Here is a 19,216-nt window from a genome sequence, read left to right as displayed (position 1 = left end):
AGGTGCAAGGGATTCGAATTCAAATTATTTTTCTCATCCAATTAGATTCTTAATCCAACCAAATTAGGTTAAACCCAATTGGATCATTAAACCTAATCTAATTAGATAGCAAATAGATTTGATCAAATCCTAATCAAATAAAAAATTAATCAAGCTTAAGTCCTGATCATATCAGGAATCGAACATCCTTAGCGATTAGGTCATCTCATAACCTAATCGGATCAAACCAAATTAAATCCAATTCAATTAGATTCGATCCAAACCTCAATATCCAATCAAATTGAATTAATTAACAATCTAATTATTAATAAATCCTCTCATAATTCATCAACAATTAGTGAATTAATTTATTGCAACTTTTGCATAGGATTAATCATTAATCGAATTGACTGTTTTATCCTAGAATAATTCTTAATCGTTGATCAACTATATGATCACTCAGAAATTTTTTTTGAGTGTGACCCCATAGGCTCGAACTTAAGTCAGTAGTATGAAAATAATCTTTCTATATTAATCAAAGTGATCATCTAGCAATAATATCCGACGTCCGGATAGGTCGAAAGATTGCAAAGCATTATTCAAGAACCTATTGGCATATGGTTATCGTATAATTCATCCCTTTGATCCAAATACTCAAGGTGACCTAGGATTTAACTGCCAACCCTGATATGGTCATCCACATTATATTTTAATTTTTAAAATCTATCACATAGATTACTCCGACTAAGATTTTACTGAATTAAAACACATTGATACATTAACTCCTACTTATTCGGAGGGGTCAATTCTATCTTGACTCACACACCAACTTTGCAAGTACTTGACTATACCCAAAAATTTTTCATCATTGAATTAGAAATTCAAGTAGTTCGGCATCAAAGCATAATGAGTTGCTTGTAAGTCACCATGGTGATCTCAGGTTGGAGGGACACTTATATCCATATCCTTCGCGAGCTACTCTCGACAGCAGAGTGCTCAGCAATTGGTCATGTTTAGTGAGATGTACTCCTACATCTCACTTGCATGCCATGACGGTGTCTCCACACTTTTTGGTTAAGAGGATAACCAATGTACATGGCATACAACGACCTATACTTGATATAGCTATCGTCTTAATGATAGTATATCATTTGGTCATAAATTTAAGGTTTAAGGACTAAACGATATATCCTCTTATATCGAATCAAATAGTCCTAAAGACTTCATTACATAACAAGAGTTCAAAATGAGATGTACACAGTCATGAAAAAATTAAATAATATTTATTAATTCAATAATTCATATATAATTATAATGATAAGCACAACCGTCAATAGACTGACGATTGACTTTGAGATATAATTTCCAACAATATCGCTACATACTGAAAATGAGGAAGAAAGAGAATGCTTTAATCATGAGACTAATAACTCCATTAGTAGAAGAAGTCTTTAACTTTTAGATTGATACTTTAAAATTAGTATTAAGGAACACGTAGCATTTTGTGAAGCATGCCCGTTATGATCTTTTATAATGCCCACCCCATATAATTTTTGTTCGATAGGATGGTTGTAGGGGCGGGTGGGCCTTGTCTCGGAGCACTTGCTCATTTTGGACATTAGGAGGCTTTCAGAGGGTTTGCGCCTTCATAGACATCCAGCACATCTTTTGAGAGGTAAATGGTACTGTGACTGGGTTGCTAGCTTCATTGCGGAGCATTTAGGAGGTATTTGGATAGTTGTCGTCTCATTGCCCTACTTGTTTCAATTTTTTTTTCTTTGATCTTGTTAGTTATATTCATATTTGTATTGCACGAATAGTCCATCCTATTAAAATTAAAAAAAAAAACTCTCTACAACCTATCACATGTAGATAAATGACTAAAACTAGATAAACTCATGCACTTGATACCAATCTTCACCTTTCTTTTATATTTACTATTGTTGCAGTCAAGGGCTCATGGCTCGGCATGTGAGGGATTGCCCGCTTTGGCTCATGATTATCTTTGAATTTCAGTGGGCATTGGTCATTTAGAATCTCACAATTTTGTCTTTTAAAAGACGCCTTACGTGGGAAGGATGGTCTCTTCATATATAAGTTAGATTCTCCTTTGACTCCAATCAACGTGGGACTAATGATGCCCTTTCTTCTACACCACAACATAGCCTACCCAATCAAGGAAGAATCTATGTACTCCCATAGAATGTATTTGTGTACTCCTACAGAATGATGTTTAGGCGAAAAGAGCCCCACAGTCTATGAAGGGTGAGGTCCTCCTTCTAGCGTCAATGTTGCAGTCAAGGACTCATGACTCGACATATGAGGTATTATTCACTTTGGCTCATGACCATCTTTAGACTTCAGTGGACCTTAGACTTCAGTGGGCCTTGGTCATTTAGAGCCTCACAGTTTTGCCCTTTAAAAGGTTCTCATGTGAGAAGGATGGTCCCTTCCTATATAAGCTAGATTTTCTCTTGACTTTAATCAATGTGGGATTAATGATGTCCTTCCTTCTACACTACAACATAGGATCCCAGTCAAGAAAGAATTTGTGTACTCCATAGACTGTGTCTGTATACTCCCACATATTGACGTTGGAAGAAGGGCATCACCCTCAATGGACTTGGGGCTCCTTCTGCCTAAACACCACCGCGTGGGAGTATACAGATATGATCTGTAGAGTACACAGATTTTCTATTGACTAAGAGAGCTATATTATGGTGTAGAAGGAAGGGCATCATTAGTCCCATATTGGTTGGAGACAAGAAAAAATCTAGCTTATATAGGAAGGAACCATCCTTCCCATGTGAGGTACTTTTTAAGAGGTAAAACTGTGAGGCTCTAAATGATCAAGGCCCACTAAAGCCTAAGGCCCACTGAAGCCTAAAGATGGTTATGAGCTAAAACAGACAATACCTCATGTGCCGAGCTATGAGCCTTTAACTGCAATATGGCACCAATCCGACAATCCGACAAACCAACAACCCAGATTGATGACCCCATGGCCGATTTACGACACATGGTGCTAATCCGACAGCTTTGTCAGGTGGCGGTTAGGCATACCCCATTTAGGTGCTGCCATGACAATCTGATCCATGGCTGAGTTGAGCATCGACATTTGGCGCACCTCCATTGGATATTTTCAAAAATACCTTTTCAGGCAATCATGGCAAAAAGATATGGCGAATTATTTTCCTAAATATCAAATCATTTCATTTTTTGACTAAATAATTAATGTTGATACTCTCGAGGCTTAATGCATCTATTCCAGGTGACGACAATACTAGTCTGAAAACTTTGAAATAAAATATGGAGATAAGATCTCCTAATTGATAGAAAATCGAGTCAAAAGATAAATATGAAGATAAGATCTCTTGATCGATAAAAATTAGATTAAAAAGCAAATACGGAGATTAGATCTCCTGATCGGTGGAAAATTAGACCAAAAGGCAAGTGCGGAGATAAGATCTCCTGATCGGTAAAAAATTGAGCAAAAAATAAGTGTAGAGATAAGATCTCCTGATCAATAAAAATCAGATCAAAAAGCAAATATGGAGATAAGATCTTCTGATCGGTAAAAAATCGAGCTAAAAGATAAATATAGAGATAAGATCTTCTGATCGTTAAAAAATCGAGCATAAAGGTAAATATAAAGATAAGATCTCCTGATCGATAAAAATCAGAACAAAAAGCAAATACGGATATAAGATCTCCTGATCGATGAAAATTAGGCCAAAAAACAAGTGTGGAGATAAGATCTCCTGATCGATAAAAATAGAATCAAAAAGCAAATATGGAGAAAAGATCTCCTAATCGATAAAAATTAGATCAAAAAGTAAATATGGAGATAAGATCATCCGATCGATGAAAATTGAGCCAAAAAGTAAGTGTGAAAATAAGATCTCTTGATCGATAAAAATCGGATCAAAAAATAAATACGGAGATAAGATCTCTTGATCGATAAAAATCGAGCCAAAAGATAAATACGGAGATAAAATTTTTTGACCAATAAAAAATTGGATCAAAAGACAAGTATTGAGATAAGATCTCCTGATCGGTAAAAATTGAACCAAAAAGCAAATATGGAGATAAGATCTCCTGATCGGTGAAAAATCGAGCCAAAAGATAAATATGGAGATAAGATCTTCTTATCGATAAAAAATCAAGTTCAAAGATAAATATGGGATAAGATCTTCTGATCGATAAAAATCAGACTAAAAAGTAAATACGGAGATAAGATCTCATGACTGGTGAAAATTACATCAAAAAGCAAGTGTGGAGATAAAATCTTCTGAACGATAAAAATCAGACCAAAAAATAAATATGGAGATAAGATCTCCGGATCGGTAAAAATCAGATTAAAAGATAAATATGAAGATAAGATGTCCTGATCGATGAAAAATCGGATCAAAAGATAAATATAGAGATAAGATCTCTTGGTTGGTGAAAAATCAGACCAAAAGATAAGTGTGGAGATAAGATCTCCTGATCGATAAAAAATCGAGCAAAAATACAAATATGGAGATAAGATCTCCTGACTTATGAAAAATCAGACCAAAAGATAAGTGCGGGGATAAGATCTTCTGATCGATAAAAAATTAAGCAAAATGACAAAAATAGAGATAAGATCTTCTGACGGTGGAAAATCAAAGCAAAAGGCAAGTACAGAGATAAGATCTCCTGATCGGTATAAAATTCAGCAAAAAGATAAATACGGAGATAAGATCTCTTGACTAGTGAAAATCAGATTAAAAGACAAGTACAGCGATAAGATCTCCTGATCGGTAAGAACCGAATCAAATGGTAAATATGGAAGATCTCCTGACTGATAAAAATTGGATAAAAAAAGTGAGTACGAAGACAAAATCTCCTGATCGGTGAAAATCGAGCCAAAATAGCTAGTATGGAGATAAGATCTTCTGATCGGTAAAATCCGATCTCAATGGCAAACATCTCCCAAACTAGTGAAAACCCAATCTACAGAGTAAATATGAAGATACTTCTACTTTCTAATCCAATCGAAAGATTATTACCTCGGATATAGAAAGTGGAGGGTAAAGTGTTGGTGCACTAAACCAGTCTCAAGACACGTGACATCATCATATGAGATCAAAGAGGTATCAATCTCAAAGCACCAAATTCCAATAAATCAACTTATCGATAAGCAGATTCAGATTGGTATTTTACCGATCTGAATAAGAGACACCCTGATATTTTATGTCTAGGATGACAAGTCACAGCTGATAAAAGAATATTCAGGTTGGGTATTTACCGATCTAAATCGCGATGCCTCTTATATCCGAGATGATTATTATGACTAGTCTCTATTTTATCCTGGTCATCTACCGAAGTGAATATTATATTGACGGACTTGATCGTTCTGTGAACATATACGGTGGTTTCTGCAACCAAGCCACAGCTGGCCATGATCTCATATACGGTTGGTAGGTACAGTCAGATATGATCTCATGTTCAGCTTATATGCACAGCTGTACATCAGCTCACTTACAGATGGCTTTCTAACCGTCTAATAAACTCCTCTAACAGCCTAACAAATTTTAGAACGGCCTCCTCAATCCTTCTGTAAATAGAGGGCCAAGGATCCTCCATCGGTAAGTTCTGTTCTCTGAAAACTAGAGGAGATTCTGTCGGTAGGAAACTAGGCCAGAATCTTGGCATCTACCCAGTGCTCTTCCAGTTCCATTCGATCTCTCTTGCTTTCCCATTCTTTTCCACCCCTGTTCTCAAGGCTTGAATAGACTTAAGCATCAGAGAGTCAAGAATCGGAGGATTCCCATCCAATTTCTTGACTGATTTTATAGATTGGAGAAATTTCCATCGGATCGCAAGGATCATTCTAGGCCAGTCTCATTCGATTCGATCCGCTTACTCCAGATTTTGAGTCGTGCAGCAACAATCATTATAATAAAATATTTTGATCTAGATAAAAATTTTTTTATTTCTTTATTTTTCATGGGCAATACATCCAATGATTTTTCATGGATATATTTATTTTTGTCTAGTCCTTTTTCTACGTGAAGTAATGAAAGGAGACAGGAACAAACTGCCTTGAAAATCGAAAATCTAATTCATCAACTTAAAAGATATGGTAGTGTTTGGTAGCCCTAAAAGTATTCATGAAATAAGAATATAAATTTTTTTAAAATAATTATTTTTCTGATTAATATTTGGTTGGAAATATGTGGACGTATTGAGAATAAGATAGTAATTATTTCTCATTAAGCATCTAGAATAAGCTATTCTATGGTACAACATAGAATAGCTTATTCAAAGTAGATGGAAATAAGATGTAATTAATGCATAATTAATATTTATTGATCAAAATAATTAAATTTATAAGATTCATCAAAAATATATTTAATATTTAAAAAATAAATAAAAAAAATTATTCTATTGAAAATAACGGCAATCAAACGCTACCATGAAATTTAACAAAATTTGACGAACCACGTTCCCCTGTGCTTCCCCTCCTACGCATCCCATGAGGCCATCCACCGAGATGGGTTGTGGGATGCATCTCATATACCTGGTTCGTCGAGTTACCACCCGTCACCGGTTTAGTCTGGGTTTTTCATCCCATCCGGCCCACCATTTTGATCCGGTCCACTATGGATCCGTTTCCGGACCGGACAAATCCAATGTATCGCAGACCGCGAACTATTTTTTATCTTACGAACTTCCAGGATACCTTTTTCCGCGTATGAACTCCCGGACCCATTCGACCCATCACCCATGGTTTTACTCAGGCCGGTACATCAGCCAAGCGGTCGACGTTTCCGATATATCTTAGAACCATGAGATATTTCGGAGAAAGGACCGCTGCTAGATTATCGATCACATCTCTCCCGATCCCTACCCCACCTCCCAACTCTCTCTCTTTAAATACTCGCCTTCCCGATCCTTGTGTGATCCCCTCAGTCTCTTCCCCTTTTCTCCGCCATTCTTCCCCTTTTCCCCCTCGATTTTGAGGGTTTTTGTTTCTTTCCATTTTTTTTTTCTTTTTTCATATCTTTGTAAACCGTGACCCTCGCTCCTTCGATTCGATTGAATTCGAGCGGTCGCCATATCCGGTAAGAACCCTAGGGCGAGGAAAAATGCAGCAGCCCAGGCTCAAGCAGCAGCAGGCCCTGATGCAGCAAGCTCTCCTCCAGCAGCAGCAGCAGCAGTCCCTCTATCACCATCCAGGCCTCCTGGCTGCCCCTCAGGTTCCCCCAAATCGAAGCCCCTTAGGTCACTTTTAGATCGTTCTCTTCGATTTCGAGTTCTCTGTTAAAGATGACGTATTTGTTTGATTTCCTGCGGTAGTGTTCTCGGATTAGAGTTTTTCGCCACCCGGTGCCCTTTTTCTATGGTTGTTTTGATGCATAAGGGGTTTTTGGTCCTGCGATTAGGGTTTTGGTGGCGGCTTTGATAGGGCTACGAAATTAGGGTTTTTGTTTCAGGAATCTGCTGATTTCCGTTTGTTGCTTTATTCTACTGGTGATTTTTCCCAGTGATTTCTACTTTGATGGTTAGGGTTTTGACTACGAGTTTTGGTTTGATTTGGAAATTAGGGTTTTTACTACCAGTTTGTTTCTTTGATTTGTGGCTTTGCTTTTCATTTGGGGTATATTCTTGTTGTTTCTTTAAGAAAATATGAACTTTGACTTGTGGGACAGCTTGATTTTGGGTTTCGGGTTTTGTGTGATTGCCGTGTTGCTTTTTGATTGTATTTCTTTTCGTTAAGCGAATTATTCGGGGGCACATTTGGGTTTGGAGTCCGAATGAGATTCTTCTTCTTTTTAGATGATCGGTGCCAGAAGTTTGTCTGTAATTCCTTGCGTGATTTTGGTCTGTGAAAATCATATTTTAGATGAATACATTTTCTTTAGATGATCAATGTTCGTATAAATCAGTTGAATACTGCAGCTATCTGTTGTAAAGCGAAAAGCTTTTCTTGAAATTCTAGGTTAGTTTTCCCCAACAAATATCCAATCTATTGAACATGTGGAGGCAGAATTAGCATCGAGTTTAGAATGACCGAGGACTATACTCCTGTATGGTTCTAATTTTGGCCCTTTGTTACATTTTCATCAACTGGCCACTTATTTAATTGCAGTCTGTTAGCATCCAGGCCTGCCTTTTGCGATCATTTCCTCTTTTGCTTGGGCTTCTGTTTGTAATGTTTTCGTAGGTTATGCTATGGCATAGGAAGGTTGCTACAAATAGTTGTTTTACCATTTTTGCATCCACTTATGTAGGAAAATTGAGTGTATGAGAGTGAGAATAGGTATTTTACTTTGGAGTTTTCATATTTTCTTTTGACATGACATGCCATTTGGTTTTTTTTCTGCTATCTCGTAGGGTTGGTATTTTTTTTTTTAAATTTTCACTTGAGTCCTTTTTGTTTCCGTTTTTTACTTGGGGGCGTTGTTGTTCTTTTCTTGTTCTTTTACACTTTTATTTTTGCAGATAGAGCCAATCCTAAGTGGAAATCTGCCTCCTGGATTTGATCCAAGTACATGCCGCAGTGTGTGAGTGTTGTTGGGGCATTCCTTTTATTCTTTTTCATTTTTTTTTAATTTAATGCGCACTATACCAGGTGTCCTTATATACCTCTATTTTTTGGTTAATGCTTTTTTTTTAAATAATTAGCTTAACATTTGATCATGAAACCCCTGCCATATTTGGGGTTAAGTTTTGGTCCATGTTTTTCCCCTCATCCCAAAATGATGGAACTGCTTTTTCGAGTTGTACTTATCTTTGCTAGGTTAGATTGCTTGAAGCCAATGTTCATGTTCAGTTTGCAATATGAGCTCTTTTAAAGTTATGTCATGTTTTCAACAGTTTTTAAGCAACATGCTTTTCAGACTTTCCTCCCTGATGCATTTGCTGTGGTGCTAATTTGGTTCCTGCACTTTGTTTTCTGAGAGAACTTTAGGTATGTTGGCAATGTTCATGTTCAAGTTACGGAAGCACTTCTCCAAGAGGTGTTCCAAAGTACGGGTCCAGTTGAAGGATGCAAGCTCATTAGGAAAGAAAAGGTTTTTTTTTTTCCTCCCCTGTCAAGATGCACTTCTAGTTCAATCCCCTGTTTTCTAATTCAGTTGCATTACTTAATATATTATTTAGTTCATCTGTCTAGGCGTTCATATGTGCACTGAAGGTAGGAAAAAATGCAAGTTATTTGTTAACAACTTTTCCAGTTTGCTGCCTTATAGCATGTCAAAAAGGCTCCCTACTATGTCAAAAAGGCTCATATACACTTTCTCAGCCAAAAAAGGAATTAGTTCGTTTTGTTTTATGCTCTTCATGTCAACCTAATTAGTATCATGCAATTGTCATTCAAGCAGATAATTAGAAATTTGATTGGCATGTACACTTTTTCCTGCAACCTCTTATTGGGTGTTCTTGGATTAGTATAGCCTATCAATTATCAGACCTTCATTGGTTTTAAGAAATAATTAGAGAGTCTTTTGAGTGATACTTGCAAACAGCACAGCAAAAACATATTTGACATTATCTATTAGACTTTGCACGGCCATCTTTTCATTTTTAAATCTTCTTGTCTGATAAGTGGATTGTTTGCAGGGCTGTCAAACAAATTGAGCTACTTGAGTTTGGCTTGAGCGCAGCTCAAGAAAAGCTCGGACCAAGTTTGATTCAAGGCTCAACAAATCAAGCTTGAACATGGATAAAACAAGCTCAAAATTGATTTCAAGCCGTTGTAGAAATTTAGCCAGCTCAATAACTCGACAAGGCTTGAATAGATTCATACTTACGTTATATTGTTATAGATGATGGACCATCAGTTTACGGCTTTAATTGTTTTTATTTTATTTATTCTTTGAAGCAACTAATTATTAATTCAGTCTTGGACGAAGCATGATATCGAACTCAAATCAAGTCATATTTCAAGCTTGAACCAAGCTTGAACTGGTTTCAGCTCACTTTAGGATTATCGAGCTGCTTAATTGGGCTTATATTCCACTTGCTTTGACATTAATCTTGGACTGAGCTCAAAGTAATGACAAACAAATCAAGCTTGATTTCAAAATTCAAGCTTGAAATTAATTACAGACCAAGCTTGATCAGACCCGAGCTTGATCAAGCTCGGGGTCTGATCAGGCTCGGGTTGATCATGCCCCTCATTGTTTCTGCAAATTCCCGCCTCTTTTTTATATTGGGTCAGTTATTTCTCTGCTTGATGGAATATGAAAAATTGTAGTGCAGATGTGGTTGCATCAGTAAGTAATTGCTTCTCATTTAGAAGACCATGAATTTAAAGATGAATACTTAGATTCTTGTATCCAATTTTTTGGGGGATTTTTTTGGTTAAGCAGATAGACATTTTTTACTCTAATTCGTAGCCCAAACAGCCCATGCTTTCCCACTTCAGCAGTAAATGGTATATCACACAGATGTGCTTATTGTGTATCCTAGCCCATTCTTTAACTTTTAAGATACATTGGGTAATACATGATGCCAATCATAATATCATTTTTTTTCCCTATATCAAACAATTTGCTTACATGATGAAACTTGTCGGCATATTTTATATGTCTTCCAAATACTTTTGTCTTCTGCTTTGACCAAACCCTATGTTTCTTCATTTTGCTCATCTGTTTTGCCGTGACTCTATCTATGTCAAACTTCTTGTCATACAATGGTTGTTGAAGTTTCCTTCCACTTTTGCAGTCATCCTTTGGTTTTGTTGACTACTATGACCGTAGATCTGCTGCACTTGCAATTGTGACACTCAATGGGAGGCAGCTGTAAGTAACATATATTATCGTCTTGTTGGCTGTGACTTGTTTTGCAAATTTTTCTTCATTTTGGTACTGTGTACTTTCAGGTTTGGGCAACCTATTAAAGTTAATTGGGCATATGCCAGTGGGCAAAGAGAGGACACATCAGGTTTTATGAATTTTTTTTCTTGATTTTTCCTTCACACCTTTTAATCTTAAGTGCATCTAAGCATCTTGTTCTTAATGATTGATCATGTCTTCCTTTTTTAAACCAATCTGCAGGACATTACAACATCTTTGTTGGTGACCTCAGCCCTGAAGTCACGGATTCAACCTTATTTGCATGCTTCTCTGTATATCCCAGCTGCTCGTAAGATTCATATGGCCTTTACATTTGTTTTACATAATTGCATGCATGTTCACTTAATATATGCTTCATAAATGATCAGTTAAGTACATTTTATGTGTTAGCGCTTATGAATGATTATGTAGAACCTTTTTGGCTGTCCTTGAATATTGATAATAATTTGCATGTTACCATTTGTGAGATCACTCAAGCTATTATTTTATTGTAGAGATGCTAGGGTTATGTGGGACCAAAAGACAGGGCGCTCAAGAGGGTATGGTTTTGTTTCTTTCCGAAATCAACAGGTGAATTGATGAAGCTATGATCCCCCCCCCTCTTTTTTTTTTTTTTTGTGTGTGTGTCTGTGTTCTGGATGTGCTTTTACTAAATCCTCTTCATTGTTCTGTTGACAGGATGCACAAAGTGCCATAAATGATTTAACTGGTAAGTCGCATTTCTATAGTTAGAGTACCAGTGATTATCTTTTTTTCTCCACTTTCTTGTGTGTGCATGCTAATTTGGGCCTATATCTCAATAATTGACTTACATGTTGAAATTGCCATTGAAGCATGTAGGATATTTCTTGTCAGACTCATGAATTTATATGTTTAAATCCACTTGGAACAAATGTGCCAAGATTGTGCGGTTCTATGAGAAGAGGGTCTTTCTATTTGCTTCTCTTTTTAATGAATGTGAAAAATGTGACTTGCAGTCTTGAAGATTTTGGTTTGTATGCCTATAACTTGCAGGTAAGTGGCTTGGCAGTCGGCAGATTCGTTGCAACTGGGCTACAAAGGGTGCCAATACTAGTGAGGACAAACAAAACTCAGATTCTAAGAGTGTGGTGGAGCTAACAAATGGATCAGGAGGTGAGTGTGATTGAGAAATGCAGTCACTGTGAATTGCTGCTTTAACAGCGCTGCAACATGGTGCTTTTATGATGCTATATATATATATATATATATATATATATATATATATATGTACATGTATGTATGTACATGTACATGATACATATACATACATGCATGTATGTATATGTATCATGTACATGTACATACATACATGTACATATACGTACATATGTACACACACACACATATACACACACACACACACGCACACGCACACATACGTACATTATACATATACATATGTATGTATGTTGAGATCATGGGGTTACTATTACCAAATTACCTGTTTCACTGCAATTCAGTAATTATTTTTTTATTTATTTATTTTTCAGAAACAGCTAATTTGATCTTTTTCTTATAATTTTCCGTTTTCAACAATAGCACCATTACCGGACTTGTTATATTAAAAGCCAATTTATGTAATCACCTGATAGAATTTTAAACACATCGGAAATTAATATTTGTTCAGTTTCAATTTTTAAAGTGGCATAACTGCACGAGAACTCAGAATTCCATTTACTTTTTTTTTAATAAAATTTGTCAATGGATAGTTGTGATTCCTAAGTTTACAATTCTCTCTTTTTTTTCATTTAATTCGTTTTAGTTTAGGATTTCCTTGCATTTGCTTAAAACTAATGTTTTTGGCAAAATATTTAACTTGAATTGTGCAGCGGTTGACATTATACCTGACAGACTTGTTAATGCCGTAAAGATGGTGTCCAACCATCAGAATCAATCTATTTTTAAAATATGCCCGAAAACAATGGTTGCTATCTGAAACTTCCGGATGCTATTAGGTCAAAGCTGAAACTTTGATTTTTTTTTCCCAGATGGGTGCAAGCACGAAATATTGTGATTGTTTTTGACTTTTTGGCCACTTTTGATTGGGTACTAAGAATATAGACGGTAGGCATATACATAATATAATATACATACATATTTGTGTATACATATTGGAGTTTTAAAATAAGATTAGAGGAGAAACATGAGAAGCAATTGGTTGAAAAGACCAGGTCTAGAAACTGGCAGAAGCTAATGTAGCAAGACACATGGTTATGATCAAGTATATGTACAAATTCTCAATTATAAACAAACCTAGGTCTAAAAATGGTTGATGTGAAATTTTGTTGATAATCTAACGATATGTAAAGAAGCCATGACCATTGACCATAGCTTGGTTTCTTAGTTTCTTGGTGGAACCTTTACTGGCTGCTTGATTACCTTCCTCTTCAGGGTAGGGTTGGTTTTGGTCTCAATTCATGCCCTAGATATGGTTTGTTATCACTTCCCATGAAAGTTGAAATGCACATTAGTTTTGGAGTCTTTTTTTTTTTTTTAAAAAATGAATATATCTCACTCACTTTCCCTCAACTTAGCAGATAATGACATAAACGTGAGATAAGGTTGCATCAAAAGCAAATTCACTCTTATATGTCAAGCTAGTTTAAGCCCGCAATTATTTTGTAAAAAAGATCTTATCTGCTTGCTTTGATCTTCATATGCTGTATTTGTGCCATTTTTTATTTGTTTTACTGATTTCCTAAGGGTTTATTCAATATTGAATAATTCTGTGGTGTTAAAATAAGTTCAATTTGGGCTTGGTTGACTTTAAGGGTCCGTTTTTTTGTGGATAAAAAATTTACTTGGGAATCTATATTTTTTAAAGTATTTTCTAGGCAACATTTAGATAGAAAAATAATTTATCCATGTTCTTTTATGTATAGAAAAGTGGCTTTAAAATATGTTATCCATGTTCTTTTGCATTACTACTTTCTTGAATAAGTTGCTAAAGCTTATCCATATTTTTCATAATACCCTTTATGCTTTTTAGGTTTGGAGAAAGTGGGTAATTGAGTTATTGAGCATTGAATGATGGAGGCATTGGAAATGATGATAGGGCATTTTAGGAATAAAATTAAATACCTACTTTACTAGCTAATGGGAAAATAATTTAGCCACCTTTAGGTGAGTAAGATTTTTCCTTTAGGGTCCGTTCTTTTGCAAGTAAAAGATTTGCCTGCGAACCTATACTTTCCTGGGTAAATATTTCTTAGACAATATTTAGATAGAAAAATAATTTACCTATGTTCTTTTACACATAGGAAAGTGGCTTCGAAATTTGTTACCCATGTTCTTTTACATTATCACTTTTTTGGATAAGTTGGTAAAATTTATCCATATTTTCCATGATATTCCTTATGCTTTTTAGATTCGACTAAGTTATTAAGCATTGAACGATGGAGACATTGGAAATGAGGATGGATATTTTAGGTACAGCATTAAATGCCTACTTTACTAATTGATGGGAAAATGATTTAGCTACCCCCTGGGTGGGTAAAATTTTTTCCCATTTTATGGGTAAATGTTGCTTCTGGTAAAGTAACTTACCCATCTTGAAAAGTGGGAGAACATGGGTAAGTTGGTCAATGGAAAAATTGACCAACTTTCCCATGGTATTTACCTACAAAAGAACGACCTCTCATTTCATAGGTAAATGCCACCCATGGAAACAACTTATCTATCTTAAAAAGCGGGAGAATATTGGGTAAGTTGGTCGATCGGAATTTACAACTTTTCCATAGTATTTACCCACACAAGAATGGGCCCTAAGAGAATTTTTTAAAAGAAACCTCTATTTCTATTCCTCAGGGTTCTTGGTTGACTGATAATCTTAAAATCTTCTTCTCATTTGTAGGTATCTTTATCTTTATTGTATCTTTGCTAGTTTAGTATGAATATATTTTTACCTACCTGATTTTTCTTGTGCAGAAGATGGTCAAGAGAATGCAAATGATGATGGCCCAGAGAATAACCCACAATATACAACTGTCTATGTGGGCAACATTGCTCATGAGGCAAGCTCTCTCTCTCTCTCTCTCTCTCTCTCTCTCTCTCTCTCTCCCCCTCCCCCCTCTAAATGCATGGATGCATACCACTTACCTATCTTGCCTCCCAGCAAAGTCATTTTTATCCATTATACATTGTCTAGTTACACTCAACTTCTCAGTGTATGAATATTAAATGTGTGATGCTTTCTGGATTCAATTGTCAAACATGCTTAGCTTCCCAAGATCCTTGCTGTTTTGCATTTTGTAATTTTTGGTGAAGTTAATTTTATATTGATTTTTCAACATCGAATAAATGGCAGGTTGCACAAGTTGATCTTCACCGCCTCTTCCATGCCCTTAATGCTGGAGTGATTGAAGAGGTTCGTATACAACGGGATAAAGGTTTTGGTTTTGTGAGATACAGTAACCATGCAGAAGCTGCCCTGGCTATTCAGATGGGGAATGGTCAAATTCTTTCTGGAAAGCCAATCAAGGTATATTTTGATTATTTTCAATAATGGTCTTTTGATAGCAAAGAGTATAGTTTTGTCGTGTAGTTTGAATGGGTTGGTATAATTTCGGGGAAGGTTTTGTGAGTTATGGGAAAATATTCTTTGCTCAGTGAGATAGAGGCCAATCACTGGAAGGCTTGCCAGCCAGTTGAATGTGCTGAGTAGGATTGGTGGGGATCTTGTGAAGTTAAGAAAGAGGGGCTAAGATGTATGGCTTAGTTAATTAGTGGGTGATTCGGACCTTAGTTTAATTTGCAATTTTGCTGTTTTGAATGAATACAGTTTGACCAAGTTGAGATCTTGTGGATGTGGATTAGGATTATACTGATTTGGAAAGGCTAAGGGGAAAATGACTTAGTTACTTGATTTGTGGGTTTGTAATTTGTCATAATTCTCCTCTGCTCATTTGAGTAAATATGCTCGTCATTGGAAAATTCTCCTTCCAGTTTGGTGCATTTTAGTTCCAGAATAGTGACTGATGAATTTCACCAAGAATGTCCTGGGAGGGTTTCAACCTTTTTTTTTTTTTTTTTTTTTTTTGTGCGATGCATGGGGTTTTGGGTGTTAATTTGGGGCCAAGGTGCTAACCTTAAGCCTTGTCGGTCGTTTAAAAAAAAACATGCTTTGCAGCCATATCTGAGGACATTTTGAAGGATGGGAAGGCATTTTTTGTTCCAGAACTAGTACATATCTGATTCATGAGAGTAGATATATATTGAAGGTAAACTTGCAGAAATAATCTGGGGGGGGGGGGGGGGGGGGGGCGGACTCTGTGTGAGATAACAATAAACAGTGAGTGGAGAAAACATGTATGGTATCCTATATTATTGAGAAAAGCTGAGGAAAGAGAGAAACATCTGCTAATTAATGGGTACACATTGCTAATGGTTTGTTTGGCACTGGTTTTCAATTCATCACCCTCTTACTTGAGCAGGTAGCTGCATGGTAGGATGGTTGAGGTGGGACAGGATCACATGAGGTTTGTCGGGAGGTCTCAAGTCACTCACATGCTAACTGGTTGGGCCTGGTTTTCAAACTTCCAGCTCAATTCCCCACCCACCCAATTCGGTGTTTAGTGCTTTAGTCTAATCAGTTTTAAGGACCAGGCAGGTTGAGCTTGGTCAGAAAGGTTCATTCAAATTGTATATTCTTGCACGTTTGTTTTCACAAGAAGAATATGTGATGTTGATTGCGAAAATTGGTGAAATCCATATCATAATATTATCATTTGGTGCTTTAAATATATCTGGTATGCTAGATGTTTATTAGGAAAACCTGTGTTCCTCCTGCATTAGGGGCACTTAGGCCCTGTTTGAACCCTGGTTAGGGGATGGTTATGTGGTGGTTGTCCACTTAATTAGCCAAAGTAGTGGAAAAAATGATGTTAATTTTATTTGGTCGGGACTCCAAAAAGTGGTTTAACTGGGTTAGGTTTTACTTCATAGGAAAATAGATTTAACTACCGCAGATCTCTCCTCTCTGTGCTTTTTTCACCTTTCAACTCTTGAAGGCTAACCAAATAGCAACTAATTGAAAGCCTCTGTTATTTGATTAGGGGGTGGCTAGCAATGGGTTGAGGTATCTACGATTCAGCTAGCTATTTGGGAACCAAACAAGGCCTTAATTTCCAATGATGAAATGTTGTGACTGGCAACTAGATTAAATTGATCTGCAATTAGTTTTCGTTGGATCATAACTTTTTAACTGATTCTAGTGTGTATGAATATAAGTAAATAGGAGTCATTGTCTTTTGACTGCTAAATGTTACTCAGTTGTTTTACCTTTATTTTTGCAGTGTTCGTGGGGCAGTAAGCCCACGCCACCTGGGACAGCCTCAAATCCGCTGCCCCCTCCTGCTGCTGCCTTCCCTGGACTCTCAGCAACTGACCTGTTGGCCTATGAGCGTTCTCTGGCATTGAGTAAGATGGGTTCTAGTCAGGCACTGATGCATGCCCAGAGTCAGCATGCCCTGAAGCAAGCTGCAATGGGAATGGGTGCTGGAGCTAGTCAGGCTATCTATGATGGCGGGTTCCAGAACGTTAGTGCGGCACAACAACTCATGTATTACTAGTTATTCAGTTGACACCAACCCAAACTAGGCTTTATGTACTCCTGGGTTTCTTGGAAGTTTTCTTCTGCTGCTTTCTTCGCGATCTTTTCTTCTGTACCTTAAAATCTTCTACTATACTTTTATTTGGTTGTGCTTGTCCCCTCGCATGCTTTTATGATTGTATGGATATTTTTTAAGGTCGCATATGGAGTGTTTGTAGGGATGATAAAAAGTAATCGGGGAACTCTTGTTCTATTATTTTTCTTGCATATTCAGTTTTTATTTCTTTAGCCCTGAGGTTTTACTCGGCATCATGGTTCGCTGTTGCCATATTATTTTATGGGCAAAGGTCTATGTTAAGCCATATCTTCTATTCCTTTCTGAATTCACTTTGCTTAGGTGGTGTCAAGTACAAGAGTAATATTGTGGTATGTAAGTATGGAGTAAACATTTGCAGTATTTAATTTAATTCCTATGGCTTAAGAATTTGTATTTGGCAATGCTAATGTGCTTTGGTTGTGGCTGTCTGATTTTCCTAATTTTTTGAGGCTTGTTTCTGCGTGAAGGGGAAGAATTACATTAGGGCTGCAGGCTGGAAAACCTGGTTTTCTTAAAGGTTTATGGGCGGATAAATTTCTGTGATCATAAGTGGTGTTTCCGTTTTGGGAGGGGTGTTAATTTAGTTTTAGAGGGAAGAGCTAATCGATGAACTTGTCGTTTGGGCTGTTGTTAACGTCCGCTATTTTGAGTTTGGGCCTAGGATTCTGTCTAATTGCTTTTGCAATTTCAGCACGGCTCGGACTTGAGCATGATTATTTTCGCTGGAAAGTACTTTGTGACAGCATTGCGCATCCCTCCACCCACGATAGAAAATATAAAAATTTTTATCACAGCAATTGCAAAGGGATATATTCGGGAAATTAGCTTCTTAAATGACCATTTTAATTCATAACAATCTAACGTTCATTTTAATTATTTAGATTTGATTTTATGGATCATCATCCACCAAGTATTCCTTTCCAGGATCATGTGTAACGTTATTTCAATTTTTTTTCATATCCTTTTTCACAACCTTCGTTACATTAATTCAGATTTTTATTCTCTTTTTACTATAATTTTCAATATAAAATAAGGTACGTCTTCATGAAGGAGCTTTATTTGATTTTTATTGTGCATGTCTACAATATTTTAATTATTTTTCATTATTCTATTTTTTTATTTTTGCAACTCCTGTATCTCCTCTAATATATCTATATCTTAATTACTTTCATAATTTTATCGCATATCCATCTTAACATTCGTAGTTCTATAGCATTCAATTTTTTTTTTTTTTTTTTCATATAGTTTCTTTATTATCTAGACTTTGAGAAAACAACATTGCAGGCTCCACATCATCCTATAAAATTTTTCTCAAGTCCTCGAGATAAGAGCATGTGATACAGGCGCATCCACCGAATAATGAATATTCACCGGTTAGCTGGCTAGGGGCGGAATATCAATGATTAAATACATTGAAGTGGTGTTAGCTATCCAGGATAGTCTTTGGTTCTTCAGAATTAAGTTGTTTCTTTGCTGAAAAAGTACAGTTTATTGGAGAAATTCAAGGAGGAGAGAGCACGAGAAAATTTCCTCTTCCGGTTAATCCAAAAAAATGACAATGGAAAGGAATCGAATCCTGTAAATAGCTAGGCTCTAGGCTTTTACCAAAGCCCTCGGAAACGGGGTACAATAAGAAGCGGATTACCGAAACCAATCCTCCTCCCATCCCCATCCAACCGGTGCCGTTTCCTGCTCTCCTTCCCCGCCGCCCCGCTATATTGAGACATATCCTTTTCCCCT

The 19,216-nt window shown here is 36.5% G+C and overlaps 1 protein-coding gene across 2 annotated transcripts; it reads left to right on the top strand.

Annotated features, from left to right (window-relative positions):
* Positions 1-6,909: 6,909 nt before the first annotated feature.
* Positions 6,910-17,646, top strand: LOC105056701 (oligouridylate-binding protein 1B). Of its 2 annotated transcripts, none has more exons than XM_010939005.4 (12): positions 6,910-7,205; positions 8,452-8,513; positions 8,921-9,023; positions 10,678-10,754; positions 10,835-10,896; positions 11,010-11,097; positions 11,303-11,378; positions 11,487-11,517; positions 11,823-11,942; positions 14,760-14,842; positions 15,136-15,309; positions 17,123-17,646. In XM_010939005.4, exons 1-12 carry the CDS (start codon positions 7,095-7,097, stop codon positions 17,396-17,398), a joined length of 1,263 nt encoding a protein of 420 aa, XP_010937307.1. In that variant the 5' UTR covers positions 6,910-7,094; the 3' UTR covers positions 17,399-17,646. The 2 variants fall into 2 exon arrangements, with proteins under 2 accessions (XP_010937307.1, XP_010937306.1); XM_010939004.4 differs by having other exon boundaries at positions 14,757-14,842.
* The last annotated feature ends 1,570 nt before the right edge of the window (positions 17,647-19,216 follow it).

Source organism: Elaeis guineensis, chromosome 13 (assembly GCF_000442705.2).
Source record: "Elaeis guineensis isolate ETL-2024a chromosome 13, EG11, whole genome shotgun sequence".
Classification (NCBI taxonomy): domain Eukaryota; kingdom Viridiplantae; phylum Streptophyta; class Magnoliopsida; order Arecales; family Arecaceae; genus Elaeis; species Elaeis guineensis.
This window is presented reverse-complemented; position numbering and strand designations above follow the sequence as displayed.

Bases quoted from the DNA above. Each gene is read 5' to 3' on its own strand.
- LOC105056701 (XM_010939004.4), top strand. From the start codon at position 7,095: ATGCAGCAGCCCAGGCTCAAGCAGCAGCAGGCCCTGATGCAGCAAGCT. The intron at 9,024-10,677 runs GTTTTTTTTTTT...CCACTTTTGCAG, and splicing joins AGCTCATTAGGAAAGAAAAG to TCATCCTTTGGTTTTGTTGA. The intron at 11,518-11,822 runs GTAAGTCGCATT...TATAACTTGCAG, and splicing joins TGCCATAAATGATTTAACTG to GTAAGTGGCTTGGCAGTCGG.